Source organism: Bufo bufo, chromosome 8 (genome assembly GCF_905171765.1).
Source record: "Bufo bufo chromosome 8, aBufBuf1.1, whole genome shotgun sequence".
In the NCBI taxonomy this organism is placed as follows: Eukaryota; Metazoa; Chordata; class Amphibia; order Anura; family Bufonidae; genus Bufo; species Bufo bufo.
This window is the reverse complement of record NC_053396.1, coordinates 227,098,895-227,116,661: the sequence shown is the minus strand read 5'-3', so window position 1 is coordinate 227,116,661 and position 17,767 is coordinate 227,098,895. Positions and strand designations below refer to the sequence as shown.

Below are 17,767 nucleotides of genomic sequence, written 5' to 3'. Positions count from 1 at the left end.
GTCCTCTGTAGTATATATACAGTATACTGTCCTCTGTAGTATATATACAGTATACTGTCCTCTGTAGTATATATACAGTATACTGTCCTCTGTAGTATATACACAGTATACTGTCCTCTGTAGTATATATACAGTATACTGTCCTCTGTAGTATATATACAGTATACTGTCCTCTGTAGTATATATACAGTATACTGTTCTCTGTAGTATATATACAGTATAATGTCCACTGTAGTATATATACAGTATACTGTCCTCTGTAGTGTATATACAGTATACTGTCCTCTGTAGTGTATATACAGTATACTGTCCTCTGTAGTATATATACAGTATACTGTTCTCTGTAGTATATATACAGTATACTGTCCTCTGTAGTATATATACAGTATACTGTCCTCTGTAGTGTATATACAGTATACTGTCCTCTGTAGTGTATATACAGTATACTGTTCTATGTAGTATATATATATATATATATACACAGTATACTGTCCTCTGTAGTATATATACAGTATACTGTCCTCTGTAGTATATATACAGTATACTGTCCTCTGTAGTGTATATACAGTATACTGTTCTCTGTAGTGTATATACAGTATAATGTCCACTGTAGTATATATACAGTATACTGTCCTCTGTAGTGTATATACAGTATACTGTCCTCTGTAGTGTATATACAGTATACGGTCCTCTGTAGTATATATACAGTATACTGTCCTCTGTAGTATATATACAGTATACTGTTCTCTGTAGTATATATACAGTATACTGTCCTCTGTAGTATATATACAGTACACTGTCCTCTGTAATATATATATACAGTATACTGTCCTCTATATATTCAGTATACTGTCCTCTGTAGTATATATACAGTATACTGTTCTCTGTAGTATATATACAGTATACTGTCCTCTGTAGTGTATATACAGTATACTGTCCTCTGTAGTATATATACAGTATACTGTCCTCTGTAGTATATATACAGTATACTGTCCTCTGTAGTATATATACAGTATACTGTCCTCTGTAGTATATATACAGTATACTGTCCTCTGTAGTATATATACAGTATACTGTCCTCTGTAGTATATATACAGTATACTGTCCTCTGTAGTGTATATACAGCATACTGTCCTCTGTAGTGTATATACAGTATACTGTCCTCTGTAGTATATAGACAGTATACTGTCCTCTGTAGTATATATATACAGTATATTGTCCTCTGTAGTATATATACAGTATACTGCCCTCTGTAGTATATATACAGTATACTGTCCTCTGTAGTATATATACAGTATACTGTCCTCTGTAGTGTATATACAGTTTACTGTCCTCTGTAGTGTATATACAGTTTACTGTCCTCTGTAGTGTATATACAGTATACTGTCCTCTGTAGTATATATACAGTATACTGTCCTCTGTAGTATATATACAGTATACTGTCCTCTTCAGTGTTAATTACTTTACACAGTTTATTGTCATCTGCGCCTTCTACAAGATCATTAATAAATATATTGAAGAGAATAGGGCCCAATACTGACCCCTGAGGTACCCCACTAGTGACAGTGACCCCTCCAGTACTGACCCCTGAGGTACTCCACTAGTGACGGTGACCCCCTCCAGTACTGACCCCTGAGGTACTCCACTAGTGCCAGTGACCCCTCCAGTACTGACCCCTGAGGTACTCCACTAGTGACGGTGACCCCTCCAGTACTGACCCCTGAGGTACTCCGCTAGTGACAGTGACCCCTCCAGTACTGACCCCTGAGGTACTCCACTAGTGACAGTGACCCTCCAGTACTGACCCCTGAGGTACCCCACTAGTGACAGTGACCCCTCCAGTACTGACACCTGAGGTACTCCGCTAGTGACAGTGACCCCTCCAGTACTGACCCCTGAGGTACTCCACTAGTGACAGTGACCCCTCCAGTACTGACACCTGAGGTACCCCACTAGTGACAGTGACAGCTCCAGTACTGACACCTGAGGTACCCCACTAGTGACAGTGACCCCCCAGTACTGACCCCTGAGGTACCCCACTAGTGACAGTGACCCCCCAGTACTGACCCCTGAGGTACCCCACTAGTGACAGTGACCCAATCTGAATGTGTACCGTTAATAACCACCCTCTGTTTTCTATCCCTCAGCCAGTTACTTACCCACATACAGACGTTTTCTCCCAGTCCGAGCATTCTCATTTTATATACTAACCTTCTATGTGGTACAGTGTCAAATGCTTTGGAGAAGTCCAGATACACGACATCCATTGATTCGCCGCTGTCAAGTCTAGTACTTACCTCCTCATAGAAACTGATTACATTAGTCTGACATGACCGATCCCTCACGAAGCCATGCTGATATGGCGTTATTTGCTTATTTCCGTTGAGATGCTCTAAGATAGCATCTCTCAGAAAACCTTCAAACAGTTTACCCACCACGGATGTTAAACTTACCGGCCTATAGTTTCCAGGCTCTGTTTTTGGACCCTTTTGAATATTGGCACCACATTTGCCATGCGCCAATCCTGTGGGACATTCCCTGTCAGTATAGAGTCCGCAAATATCAGAAATAAGGGTCTGGCTATGACATTACTTAATTCCCTTAGGATACAGGGGGTGTATGCCATCTGGTCCTGGCGATTTGTCTATTTTAATCTTTTTAAGTCGCTGTTGTACTTCTTCCTGGGTCAGACAGGACACTTTTAATGGGGAATTTATTTCAACATTCAGCATTTCATCTGACAGTTTATTTTCCTCAGTGAATACATTGGAGAAAAAAATATTTAACAGCTTTGCTTTCTCCTCGTCGCTCTCTGCGACTCCCCCCTCATTACTCTTTAAAGGGCCAACACCTTCAGATTTATACTTTTAAACATTTATATAATTGAAGAACATTTTAGGGTTAGTTTTACTCTCTTTGGCAATTAATCTCTCGGTCTCTAGTTTGGCCGCTTTTATTTGTTTTTTACATGTTCTATTTTTTTCCCTATAGTTTTTCAGTGCTTCCGTGCTACCCTCCTGTTTTAGTGATTTATATGCTTTCTTTTTGTCATTTATTGCTTTCTTTACAGTTCTGTTTATCCACATTGGTTTCTTTTTGTTCCTTAACCCTTTATTCCCATACGGTATGTACCTCTCACAATGAGATTTTAGGATGCTTTTAAAGATGTCCCATTTTGTGGCTGTATCTTTATTTGTGAGGACTTTGTCCCAGTTAGTTAGGCCTAGGCCTCTCTTAGCTAAATTTAGCTTTTTTGAAGTTTGGCATTTTTGTTCCTCCCTGTAGAAACGCTCTTTTGAATGATAATTGGAAGGTTATTACTTTATGGTCACTATTTCCCAGGTGTCCCCCAACCTGCACGTCTGTTGTTCTGTCAGGCCTATTGGTTAGTACTAAGTCCAGTATGGCCGTCCCTCTAGTCGGGTCCTGGACCAGTTGGGAGAGGTCATTGTCTTTGGTTATTGCCAAGAATCTGTTTCCTTTATGAGATGTACAGGTCTCAGTTTCCCAGTCTGTATCTGCGGAGTTCCCCCATAATAACCACCTCATTATGATCTGCCGCCTCGTCTATCTCGTTTAGTAGTAGATTTTCTGTGGACTCTGGTATATTAGGTGGTTTATAGTAAACTCCTATTAGTAATTTATTGTTGTTTTTAGCTCCATGTATCTCTACCCACAGAGACTCCACATGTTCATGTCCCTCACTTATATCTTCTCACTTATAGAGTGTGGGCTTTAGACAAGACTTTACATAAAGGCAAACCCCTCCCCTCTCCGGTTTAGACGATCCTTTCTAAACAGACTGTAACCCTGTACATTAACCGCCCAGTCATAGCTATCATCCAGCCGTGTCTCAGTTATTCCCACTGTCATAGCTATCATGCAGCGGTGTCTCAGTTATTCCCACTGCCATAGCTATCATCCAGCCATGTCTCAGTTATTCCCACTGCCATAGCTATCCTCCAGACATGTCTCAGTTATTCCCAGTGTCATAGCTATCATCCAGCCGTGTCTCAGTTATTCCCACTGTCATAGCTATCATCCATCTGTGTCTCAGTTATTCCCACTGTCATAGCTATCATCCAGCCGTGTCTCAGTTATTACCACTGTCATAGCTATCATCCAGCCGTGTCTCAGTTATTCCCAGTGTCATAGCTATCATCCAGCCGTGTCTCAGTTATTCCCACTGTCATAGCTATCATCCATCTGTGTCTCAGTTATTCCCACTGTCATAGCTATCATCCAGCCGTGTCTCAGTTATTCCCACTGTCATAGCTAACATCCAGCAGTGTCTCAGTTATTCCCACTGTCATAGTTATCATCCAGCCATGTCTCAGTTATTCCCACTGTCATAGCTATCATCCAGCCGTGTCTCAGTTATTCCACTGTCATAGCTATCATCCAGCCGTGTCTCAGTTATTCCCACTGTCATAGCTATCATCCAGCCGTGTCTCAGTTATTCCCACTGTCATAGCTATCATCCAGCCATATCTCAGTTATTCCCACTGTCATAGCTATCATCCAGCCGTGTCTCAGTTATTCCCACTGTCATAGCTATCATCCAGTCATGTCTCAGTTATTCCCACTGTCATAGCTATCATCCAGCCATGTCTCAGTTATTCCCACTGTCATAGCTATCACCCAGCCGTGTCTCAGTTATTCCCACTGTCATAGCTATCATCCAGCCGTGTCTCAGTTATTCCCACTGTCATAGCTATCATCCAGCAGTGTCTCAGTTATTCCCACTGTCATAGTTATCATCCAGCCATGTCTCAGTTATTCCCTCTGTCATAGCTATCATCCAGCCATGTCTCAGTTATTCCCACTGTCATAGCTATCATCCAGCCATGTCTCAGTTATTCCCACTGTCATAGCTATCATCCAGCCGTGTCTCAGTTATTCCCACTGTCATAGCTATCATCCAGCCGTGTCTCAGTTATTCCCACTGTCATAGCTATCATCCAGCCGTGTCTCAGTTATTCCCACTGTCATAGCTATCATCCAGCCATGTCTCAGTTATTCCCACTGTCATAGCTATCATCCAGCCGTGTCTCAGTTATTCCCACTGTCATAGCTATCATCCAGCCGTGTCTCAGTTATTCCCTCTGTCATAGCTATCATCCAGCCGTGTCTCAGTTATTCCCACTGTCATAGCTATCATCCAGCCGTGTCTCAGTTATTCCCTCTGTCATAGCTATCATCCAGCCATGTCTCAGTTATTCCCTCTGTCATAGCTATCATCCAGCCGTGTCTCAGTTATTTCCACTATGTCATAGCTATCATCCAGCCGTGTCTCAGTTATTCCCTCTGTCATAGCTATCATCCAGCAATGTCTCAGTTATTCCCACTGTCATAGCTATCATCCAGCCATGTCTCAGTTATTCCCACTGTCATAGCTATCATCCAGCCATGTCTCAGTTATTCCCACTGTCATAGCTATCATCCAGCAGTGTCTCAGTTATTCCCACTGTCATAGTTATCATCCAGCCATGTCTCAGTTATTCCCTCTGTCATAGCTATCATCCAGCCATGTCTCAGTTATTCCCACTGTCATAGCTATCATCCAGCCATGTCTCAGTTATTCCCTCTGTCATAGCTATCATCCAGCCATGTCTCAGTTATTCCCACTGTCATAGCTATCATCCAGCCGTGTCTCAGTTATTCCCACTGTCATAGTCTTCCTCGCACATCACTAATTCCAGTTCCCCAGTTTTATTTGTCAGGCTTCGGGCATTAGTATACATACATTTGAGAGAAACCTGAAGATGGCTGTCCACCGACGGCCCCCGTCCAACCTGACAGAGCTGGAGAGGATCTGCAGAGGAACGGCCGAAAATCCCCAAATCCAAGTGTAAACCTTGTGGCATCATCTCCAAGAAGACTGGAGGCTGGAATCACTGCTGAAGACTTATGCCCCGGGTAAAGGGGCTGAAGACTTATGGGCCGGGTAAAGGGGCTGAAGACTTATGTCCTGAGTAAAGGGGCTGAAGACTTATGTCCCGAGTAAAGGGTCTGAAGACTTATGTCCTGAGTAAAGGGGCTGAAGACTTATGTCCTGAGTAAAGGGGCCGAAGACTTATGCCCCGGGTAAAGGGGCTGAAGACTTATGGGCCGGGTAAAGGGGCTGAAGACTTATGTCCCGAGTAAAGGGTCTGAAGACTTATGTCCTGAGTAAAGGGGCTGAAGACTTATGTCCTGAGTAAAGGGGCCGAAGACTTATGTCCCGAGTAAAGGGGCTGAAGACTTATGTCCTGAGTAAAGGGGCTGAAGACTTATGTCCCGAGTAAAGGGCTGAAGACTTATGTCCCGAGTAAAGGGGCTGAAGACTTATGTCCCGAGTAAAGGGGCTGAAGACTTATGTCCCGAGTAAAGGGGCTGAAGACTTATGTCCTGAGTAAAGGGGCTGAAGACTTATGGGCCGGGTAAAGGGGCTGAAGACTTATGTCCTGGGTAAAGGGGCTGAAGACTTATGTCCTGGGTAAAGGGGCTGAAGACTTATGCCCCGGGCAAAGGGGCTGAAGACTTATGTCCTGAGTAAAGGGGCTGAAGACTTATGCCCCGGGTAAAGGGGCTGAAGACTTATGGGCCGGGTAAAGGGGCTTTAGACTTATGCCCCGGGTAAAGGGGCTGAAGACTTATGGGCCGGGTAAAGGGGCTTTAGACTTATGCCCCGGGTAAAGGGGCTTTAGACTTATGCCCCGGGTAAAGGGGCTGAAGACTTATGCCCCGGGTAAAGGGGCTGAAGACTTATGGGCCGGGTAAAGGGGTCGAAGACTTATGCCCCGGGTAAAAGGGGCTGAAGACTTATGCCCCGGGTAAAAGGGGCTGAAGACTTATGCCCCGGGTAAAAGGGGCTGAAGACTTATGCCCCGGGTAAAAGGGGCTGAAGACTTATGCCCCGGGTAAAAGGGGCTGAAGACTTATGCCCCGGGTAAAAGGGGCTGAAGACTTATGTCCCGGGTAAAAGGGGCTGAAGACTTATGCCCCGGGTAAAGGGGCTGAATACTTATGTCCCGGGTAAAAGGACCTTCCTCTCACTTTATTCTGGGGACTGATAGCACAAGGAGCGAGAGAGCAGAATGTGAGGACCCTGAGGGTGTGAGGACTTTCCGGATGCATTGTACTGAGGGTGTGAGGACCTTCCGGATGCATTGTACTGAGGGTGTGAGGACTTTCCGGATGCATTGTACTGAGGGGTGTGAGGACTTTCCGGATGCATTGTACTGAGGGGTGTGAGGACTTTCCGGATGCACTGTCTGCACACAGGAGATATACACTTCCCCTGGTGCAGCTCTGGTGTCGTCAGCGCTGCCTCTTCTCTCTGATGTTTTACAGCTCCAGTCCATCTTGCTGGGTATTGCTGGGCCCTGTAGTCCCCTCGGAGCCGAGGCTTGCTGGCCTCTGCAGAGTATTTGCCCCTGCAGAAGCCCTGCTGAGCCCTGACATTGCTGCTAAATGCCGGCAGAGTAAATGATTTTTCGGCCTAATCCATCCTCAGGAACTCAATTATGGCTTTGATTTGCAGCAAGACAGAGAGACTGATCACGGTGATGAATCGCGGAGGCAGCGGATCCTCTCGCTCCCAAAGACATTTTTTCTCACTCCACGTCTATATTATGAGATGAAGAGCGAGGCCGGGATCATTTATATTCATTTCTATTATAAGGTCTAATTATTGAGCGGGAAAATAGGATTTATAGGAAAATAAAGCATAAACGCTAACTGTGGATGGGATCAGTCGCTTGTAGCCAGAGGAGGGTAAATAGGAGACGCTACGAAGCCAATGGCGGCCGAAGAGGGACAGGTGTGGAAAGGGTTAAAGAGCGCTACCCCTTTAAGTCATAAAATCAATTAGAAATCGTAAATGCACATCACATCCACCGACCTTAGAGACCAGATCGATATTGAATCTTCTTCCTTCTCTGACTATATCAGAATATGTGACACGTCTCTGGGGCTCGGCGTGGTGGTCGGTGGCAGCAGGGGGAGGCTCTGTCTCAGTGACGTCACCAGTCGTGGTCGCACTTTCCACAGACTCCTCATGGTCAGCGGGGGCGGCGTCCTCTGATGGCGGCTGCTCGGCGGTGATCTGGAAGGAGGTGTCCTGGGGCTCAGTGGTTAAGAGCTCTGGATTTACTGGAAGCGCCCCAACTTCCTCCACGTCCCCCGAGTCTTCTGTTCTAAAAGGGAACAAGAAAATAAAATCAATAGTGCGAATCCAGAACAGAGATAAATCACCGCTTCTCACAGTACATGAAACAACCAGCAAAAGTAAGTGAACCCCCCGGAACCAGCAGATTACTAACATAACGCGACGCAACTAATAACTCAAACTGCCAACTCCGATATCCCCGAAACTCCCAGAGAAAGGAAGGGAGCGGCTGCACGCACGCACGACCCAGGTATGGGGTCCCAGTTCTTGTGATCGGTCGGGGTCCCCGGGGTAGGACCACTGAACTTAGAGTTATCCTCAATCATGTGGATAGGGGATAACGTTACATAACCAGAATAACCCTTTAAGGTCAGCACTCTTCAGGTCGCAGCATATTCCGCATAGGTTAAATGCTATGTACACCTTTAGGGGGGGGGGATTTTTTAAAATTATTGTATATTGTACTTATTTTGAGCTAAAAATCATTTAATTCCATGGGTCTTTATTAACAATTAGGAGTCCTTTATTCTGTACAGAGCTGACATGCTCTATTAGCAGCCTGTGGACTCTCTGTCTTTTCCGTCATCTGGGGAGCTGACGGGCTCCTTATCTTTGCTCTCTGACATTATATACAATCATTTCAGCTCAGTTCTTATCTTATTAATAAGAATGTGGCTTACAGATAAGGGTTATTAGATGCCCGGCACAAAGTGAAAAAAAAACTGTCACACAGAAAAACTGTTAACCCTTTGTGACAGAATGGCTCAATATTTTAATAAAAGCTAATTAAAAATATGATTTGTAGCCAAAAAAAAGTAAAATGCAATCATAAGGTGTACATAGCCTTTAAAGTGAGGACTCTTCAGGTCATCTCTCAGCATCTCCATAGGGCTGAGGTCAGGACTCTTCAGGTCACAACATCTCCATAGGGTTACAGTCAGGACTCTTCAGGTCACAGCATCTTCTTAAGGTTAAGGTTAGGACACTTCAGGTCACAACATCTCCATAGGGCTTCAGGTCATCTCTCAGGATCTCCATAGGGCTGAGGTCAGGAGTCTTCAGGTCATGTCACGGCATCTTCTTAAGGTTAAGACTCTTCAGGTCACAACATCTCCATAGGGCTTCAGGTCATCTCTTAGAAACATAGAAACATAGAATGTGTCGGCAGATAATAACCATTTGGCCCATCTAGTCTGCCCAATATATCTGAATCCTATGAATAGTCCCTGGCCCTATCTTATATGAAGGATAGCCTTATGCCTATCCCATGCATGCTTAAACCCCTTCACTGTATTTGCAGCTACCACTTCTGCAGGAAGACTATTCCATGCATCCACTACTCTCTCAGTAAAGTAATACTTCCTTATATTACTTTTAAACCCTTGCCCCTCTAATTTAAAACTGTGTCCTCTTGTGGTAGTTTTTCTTCTTTTAAATATGCTCTCTTCCTTTACCGAGTTGATTCCCTTTATGTATTTAAAAGTTTCTATCATCTCCCCTCTGTCTCGTCTTTCTTCCAAGCTGTACATGTTAAGGTCCTTTAATCTTTCCTGGTAAGTTTTATCCTGCAATCCATGGACCAGTTTAGTAGCTCTTCTCTGAACTCTCTCTAGAGTATCTATATCCTTCTGGAGATATGGCCTCCAGTACTGCGCACAATACTCCAAGTGAGGTCTCACCAGTGTTCTGTACAGCGGCATAAGCACTTCACTCTTTCTACTGCTTATACCTCTCCCTATACATCCAAGCATTCTGCTGGCATTTCGTGCTGCTCTATTACATTGTCTTCCCACCTTTAAGTCTTCTGAAATAATTACTCCTAAATCCCTTTCCTCAGATACTGAGGTCAGGACTGTGTCAAATATTCTATATTCTGCCTTTGGGTTTTTACGCCCCAGGTGCATTATCTTGCACTTATCCACATTAAATTTCAGTTGCCAGAGTTCTGACCATTAGCATCTCCATAGGGCTGAGGTCAGGACTCTTCAGGCCACAGCATCTCCATAGGGTTACAGTCAGGACTCTTCAGGTCACAGCATCTTCTTAAGGTTAAGACACTTCAGGTCACAACATCTCCATAGGGCTTCAGGTCATCTCTCAGCATCTCCATAGGGCTGAGGTCAGGACTCTTCAGGTCACAACATCTCCATAGGGTTACAGTCAGGACTCTTCAGGTCACAGCATCTTCTTAAGGTTAAGGTTAGGACACTTCAGGTCACAACATCTCCATAGGGCTTCAGGTCATCTCTCAGCATCTCCATAGGGCTGAGGTCAGGAGTCTTCAGGTCATGTCATGGCATCTTCTTAAGGTTAAGACTCTTCAGGTCACAACATCTCCATAGGGCTTCAGGTCATCTCTTAGCATCTCCATAGGGCTGAGGTCAGGACTCTTCAGGCCACAGCATCTCCATAGGGTTACAGTCAGGACTCTTCAGGTCACAGCATCTTCTTAAGGTTAAGACACTTCAGGTCACAACATCTCCATAGGGCTTCAGGTCATCTCTCAGCATCTCCATAGGGCTGAGGTCAGGACTCTTCAGGTCACAACATCTCCATAGGGTTACAGTCAGGACTCTTCAGGTCACAGCATCTTCTTAAGGTTAAGACACTTCAGGTCACAACATCTCCATAGGGCTTCAGGTCATCTCTCAGCATCTCCATAGGGCTGAGGTCAGGACTCTTCAGGTCACAACATCTCCATAGGGTTACAGTCAGGACTCTTCAGGTCACAGCATCTTCTTAAAGTTAAGGTCACCCTGTTGGTGGTGTCAGCTCTGGAGGTAGCAGAGATGTATTTAGATGCAATCAAGAATGTTTCCATTCACTAACACGAAGCAGAGGTTTCGAACATAAGACTTGAAATATAAAGTCTTTTAGAAAGTCACAGAACTTTTCAGAATACATTTATACGAAAGTGAAAACCCCCTTTAAATAGTAGCTCTGTGAATATTATGTAAGAGGGAGATAAATGGCGCGGCGTTAACTTCGCTCACAAACAACCTGTTGTCAGTCCGATGTTTACAGTCACACAACAGGTAACGCCGAATCCGAGAACAGACTGCGCCCGGGGGTGACGGCCGCGCTCAGTCAGCTAGTAAATTCTGGAAAACAACAAACCCCTGAATGTTGGCGGGAGCGCCCCCTGCAGAGCGTCGCCATGTTCCCAGGGCAGTAAATGCAGACGAGGAGGTTTCTATTTAGGTTAATGCTGTTGGGTTACGGATGAGAAGACGCTCGGTGCACATCCTGTGCTGAACACGCTCAGAAGACGCTCGAGCTTCGCCTTCCGCCTCGCTGGACAATCACTTTTCGTGTGTAATAACTGGTGGCGCGCGACGGAAAAAAAGATCGACCTTATGAAAGAGTCGTGTGGGGGGGGGGGGGGGGGGGCGCTGAGAGGCCTCGTTAGTGACAGTCGTTATTAGGACGCACGGAATAAACCTCCTGTAAAGACGGGAATAAATATTAGCATAGGAAGGATTATGGGGTCTGGTAGTGCAGAACGGGCTCCCATTGATGCCAGATTAAAGGAATTTTCCTCTGTGGATAAAAAAAAAAAAAAAAGGTCAGACCAGGAGACCAGTGGCCCTAACCAAATATGTGACGAAAAACTTCCAATACTCCAGCACCTCGGTGGTCCAGAGCAGGCCGGATCACTGGAAGTGAAAGTAGTCACAGCTCCGCCCCGCCACGCTTCTCCAGCCTCATTCATACATGACTTTTTGATATTTTATTTTAAGATTGTAGGAAAAAAAATTCTGGTGTTTTCCGGCTGGTTTCACACAGTTTTCGAGGACTTGTGTTTTTCATATTAATGGTGATTTTTATGAGCCTCGCCTTCAGAAGTCGCCGGGAACTCTATGGCGATTATAAAATCAATCATTTTCGAGGCGTTTTTCTTTGTTTGACTTGTTGGGGTCCATGGTGTTTTTTTATTATCACAGCAGCTCGGGACGGGGCGGGTGCTTTTTATTATTTCTTTTCTTTTGTCTTTGTCACACGGTCCCCCATTGGTTTTTATTGTCCGTGCTTGAGTTGTCCGTGTCGGGAGGCGGTTTTTTATGGCGTTTTTACATTGTGTACATTTTCTACAGGGGCTTCTTTATTACACTGGTCTATAGAGGAAGTAAAACCCATGGCTCCCAAGAAAACGCATCATAAAACGGAAGCGCTCAAACAGACTATTTGTTAATAAAAAGGCATCAACAAAAAAATACAAAAACAGCACAAAACTAAATAAAGCGCACGGCTGGCGTTTTTTACGTTTTTTTTTTTTTAAACCTAACATTGCAGAAAGTCCTACAAGGAATCCTATGGGAGATGCACTGAAAACGCCACCAGCATCCGGATTTTGCCAATACATGTAGACATAAGGATGAATTCACATGCGCTGAACTTGCTGCAGATTTTACGGATTTGCGCTGTAGACATTTTCAGCACAGAAAGGCGAGCACTTAGGGTGGGTTCACATCACGTTTTATGCCTCCGTTCGACGTATACGTTAGAAAAAAAAAAAAAAAAGCTTATAAAAACGCAGCACCCCACGTTCTCGTATCCTGCACAGTCCGGTAAAAAAACGGATACTTTATTTTTGTTTACAATGGAAGTCTATGGTGAGCGGAAGACACTAGCATCAGTCTGAGGCATCCGTTTAACGTATAAAAGGATGAGAAAAACGTGATGTGTCTGTATAGGCCGCAGCGTCCTCACTATCCGGGGATGAAATCCGCAGGCGAACCCATAGGTGATACAAGCGGTGAATATATGTCTCTAGGATGTAATACCCGTGTGGTGCTGATCTCATAGGTGGCGCTGTCGTCGATATCACTGCAGTTGGTGGTATTCGCACCATTTTTGTTGGGAAAAACCTCATTATAAAGGAACGCGCCTGATGTCTGGATGTTACTACAGAAGTTACTGCCCCGCCAGAGAGCGTCCTCACATCCGCCCTGCTCTTCCTCCTCCTCGCCCTCTCAGGTGACACGTTACACCGCGCAGGAGATTGATTGTTTAAATAAAATATACAAATTCGCCATTTGTTTCCGGAGTCCGCAGTGCGCCCCGCCGCTGCCTGGACCGCCTGCTTTATGTGGAGCGGTCAGAATATTTATGAGCAAATATCCTCAAGGACTCTCCAGCCACTCAGCGCGGTGAGAATATTACAGCGTGTAAACTACGGCTATAACCGTCCCCCCTTATTTCACTGCCCTAATAAATATACACGGCGGGTAATCTGAACCGCACTCCGAGACGTCACCTGCGGAGTAAGAACCGAGGAGGAATGTGTGTTATATACAGCAATGAGGGCGAGAGGCACGCAGAGCCCAAGATGACCGGGGGCCCCTATACAATAACCTATAACCATATAGAAGTGAGTGCGCACATACATGACAAATCCGTTACTGATCCTAAGTCACATCCTGTATTATACTCCAGAGCTGCACTCCCTATTCTGCTGGTGCAGTCACTGTGTACATACATTACTTATCCTGTACTGATCCTGAGTCACATCCTGTATTATACTCCAGAGCTGCACTCACTATTCTGCTGGTGCAGTCACTGTGTACATACATTACTTATCCTGTACAGATCCTGAGTTACATCCTGTATTATACTCCAGAGCTGCACTCACTATTCTGCTGGTGCAGTCACTGTGTACATACATTACTTATCCTGTACTGATCCTAAGTTACATCTTGTATTATACTCCAGAGCTGCACTCACTATTCTGCTGGTGGAGTCACTGTGTACATACATTACTTATCCTGTAATGATCCTGAGTTACATCCTGTATTATACTCCAGAGCTGCACTCACTATTCTGCTGGTGCAGTCACTGTGTACATACATTACTTATCCTGTACTGATCCTGAGTTACATCCTGTATTATACTCCAGAGCTGCACTCACTATTCTGCTGGTGCAGTCACTGTGTACATACATTACTTATCCTGTACTGATCCTGAGTTAGATCCTGTATTATACTCCAGAGCTGTACTCACTATTCTGCTGGTGCAGTCACTGTGTACATACATTACTTATCCTGTACTGATCCTGAGTTACATCCTGTATTATCCTCCAGAGCTGCACTCACTATTCTGCTGGTGCAATCACTGTGTACATACATTACTTATCCTGTACTGACCCTGAGTTACATCCTGTATTATACACCAGAGCTGCACTCACTATTCTGCTGGTGCAGTCACTGTGTACATACATTACTTATCCTGTACTGATCCTGAGTTACATCCTGTATTATACTCCAGAGCTGCACTCACTATTCTGCTGGAGCAGTCACTGTGTACATACATTACTTATCCTGTACTGATCCTGAGTTAGATCCTGTATTATACTCCAGAGCTGTACTCACTATTCTGCTGGTGCAGTCACTGTGTACATACATTACTTATCCTGTACTGATCCTGAGTTACATCCTGTATTATCCTCCAGAGCTGCACTCACTATTCTGCTGGTGCAATCACTGTGTACATACATTACTTATCCTGTACTGACCCTGAGTTACATCCTGTATTATACACCAGAGCTGCACTCACTATTCTGCTGGTGCAGTCACTGTGTACATACATTACTTATCCTGTACTGATCCTGAGTTACATCCTGTATTATACTCCAGAGCTGCACTCACTATTCTGCTGGAGCAGTCACTGTGTACATACATTACTTATCCTGTACTGATCCTGAGTTACATCCTGTATTATACTCCAGAGCTGCACTCACTATTCTGCTGGTGCAGACACCGTGTACATACATTACTTATCCTGTACTGATCCTGAGTTACATCCTGTATTATACTCCAGAGCTGCACTCACTATTCTGCTGGTGCAGTCACTGTGTACATACATTACTTATCCTGTACTGATCCTGAGTTACATCCTGTATTATACTCCAGAGCTGCACTCACTATTCTGCTGGTGCAGTCACTGTGTACATACATTACTTATCCTGTACTGATCCGGAGTTACATCCTGTATTATACTCCAAAGCTGCACTCACTATTCTGCTGGTGCAGTCACTGTGCACATACATTACATTAATTCTGCAGGCTTCAGAGCTTAAATCCCCCCTCATTCACTGGTTGTCTGCTCATGCTCTGGGGATCTGTCAGTAGTGTACCTGCCCCTATACGATAGACTCTCAGCTTACTGACTGTTTCCTATACAGTATAATCTCCGGCTCTTGTGCTGTATTATATTAAGAGGTTTCTTACCTGGAACAGGTGTAAACCTCGATGTTGGTGATGGTCGGGTCCCGCTGGTTCAGGAGCAGAACCTTTTCATTTTCCAGTACGTCTTCCTTCTTAATTACGTCTTCCTCCGCAGCAACGTCTTGTGTCTGGAAAGAGAGAGCAATCTATAATGTACGGGCCGCAACAGGAATGAACTGCTGCCTGTCAGTGAATGGCCTGCACAGCCATGAGAGGAGGCTGCTGAGGGAGCTGGAGAGATCTACATGTATGATGACTGTGTGTGCTGCACGTGTATCATAAGTGTGTGTGCTGTACATGTATGATGAGTGTATACATGTATAATGTGCTGTACATGTATGATGTGTGTGCTGTACGTGTACACGTGTATGATGAGTGTGTGCTGTACGTGTACACGTGTATGAGGAGTGTGTGCTGTACATGTATGATGAGTGCGTGTGCTGTACATGTATGATTAGTGTGTGCTGTACGTGTACACATGTACGAGGAGTGTGTGCGCTGTACGTGTTCACATGTATGATGGGTGCGTGTGCTGTACGTGTTGACATGTATGATGAGTGCGTGTGCTGTACGTGTTGACATGTATGATGGGTGCGTGTGCTGTACGTGTTGACATGTATGATGGGTGCGTGTGCTGTACGTGTTGACATGTATGATGGGTGCGTGTGCTGTACGTGTTGACATGTATGATGGGTGCGTGTGCTGTATGTGTACACATGTATGATGGGTGCGTGTGCTGTACGTGTTGACATGTATGATGGGTGCGTGTGCTGTACGTGTTGACATGTATGATGGGTGCGTGTGCTGTACGTGTACACATGTATGATGGGTGCGTGCGCTGTACGTGTATATCTACATGCACCAACCTCCCAGAATCTACTGCACATCAGGAGACACGAACCTGAGAGTCTGAAATCCACGTCTGCAAACCCGAAAATGTGAAACTGGCCCAGTTACCCCCATAGTAACTCCTCCTGCAAGACAACAAGACGAGACAGTCAGAGAACGAGAGAGAGAGAGAGAGTGCAGGAGAGAAAGAGAGAAGGAGCGAGAGATAGAGAGTGTGAGTGCAGGAGAGAAAGATGTATAGAGAGAGGGCAGGAAAGAGAGATAAAGAGAGGGACAGAGAGGAAGAAAGAGAGGGAGTGCAAGAGAGAGAGAAAGGAAGAGAGAAAGAGAGCAAGAGTTCAGCAGAGAGAAAGAGTGCATGAGAGAAAGAGGCAGAGAGCGAGAGTGCAGGAAAGAGAGAGAGTGACAGTGCAGGAAAGAGAGAGAGCAAGAGTTTAGCAAAGAAAGAGAGCAAAAGTGCAGGTGAGAAAGAGGCAGAGCAAGAGTGAAGGAGAGAAAGAAAAAGAGAGAGTGCAGGAAAGAGAGAGAGGAACAGAGAGATAAAGAGTGAGAGTGCAGGAAAGAGAGAGAGGAACAGAGAGATAAAGAGTGAGAGTGCAGGAAAGAGAGAAGAGACAGAGCAAGACAGTGTTAAAGACACAGAGAGAAAGCGTGAGAGTGCAGGAAAAAGAGTCAGAAGAAGATAGAAAGAGAGCAAAACAGCAGGAAAGACAGCGAGAAAGAGAGCGAGAGAGAGAGAGAGAGAGTGCAGGAAAAAGAGAGAGAAAGTGAAGGAAAGAGAGAGAGGGAGAAATATAGTCAGGGAGATAGATAGAAAGAGACAGTCAGGTGTTAAAAGCCTGTGATAAAGTAGCTCTCGCCCTCGGGGGAGCCGTTCTCCGGATGACTTGTACCCGGGCAGACTTAGCAGTGCCCACACACAGGATGGGCGCCCGCTCAGGGTGATGCCACTGCTGAGCCTTGGCAGCAGGTGTACACCCCGATTATGGTGCAGACGCCCGTCAGACACAGATGTAGCAGAGCTGAGTCTCTCGGCACGGTCACACAGGACCAGGGTTTATGGCACTTCGTCTGCTCCTCCGGGTCATACCTCACCCCATAATCTGCCGGACCGGGGGATGGGGCTCATTCTAACACGGGGCTAACCCCTCGCACTCCAGGGCCTGGAGCGGCTCTACCACATATAACGGTGCGGCCGGCACCGCGTGACCTCTCCGCCTCTTCATGCCCCCCCTGGATGACTCCACATGTCACCCTCTCATTACTACCGGCGGCAGTGATTGAGACGACAGCTGGCAGGCGCAGACCGCCCCCGCAGCCGCAGACCGCCCTCCTTCAATTACAATTTGGCACCGGACATCAGCTTCAGATCCGTCTGCGGGAATTAATGACAAACGGCCAATCAAAAGCTTCTCCTGTCCGCGATGTCGAGACGGGAGCGGGCACATCCATCACCTGCGCTGCCACTCACCGCTTTTTAATGGACCTCTCCCGAAACGTTCATTACCGTCATTTGGCGCCACGAGTGAAAAGTACCGCCCGG

General features: G+C 45.5%; 1 protein-coding gene across 1 annotated transcript in view; it reads right to left on the bottom strand.

Annotated features, from left to right (window-relative positions):
- The window catches only part of CHM (CHM Rab escort protein), an 81,425-nt gene that overhangs the window by 53,323 nt on the left and 10,335 nt on the right, over window positions 1-17,767 (bottom strand). Inside the window, exons 3-5 of the mRNA XM_040442438.1 lie at window positions 16,277-16,349; window positions 15,379-15,503; window positions 7,886-8,180 (exon numbers count right to left, since the gene is read on the bottom strand). Of these exons, the coding sequence (XP_040298372.1) occupies window positions 7,886-8,180; window positions 15,379-15,503; window positions 16,277-16,349 (493 nt within the window). The remainder of the gene's footprint in view (window positions 1-7,885; window positions 8,181-15,378; window positions 15,504-16,276; window positions 16,350-17,767) is intronic.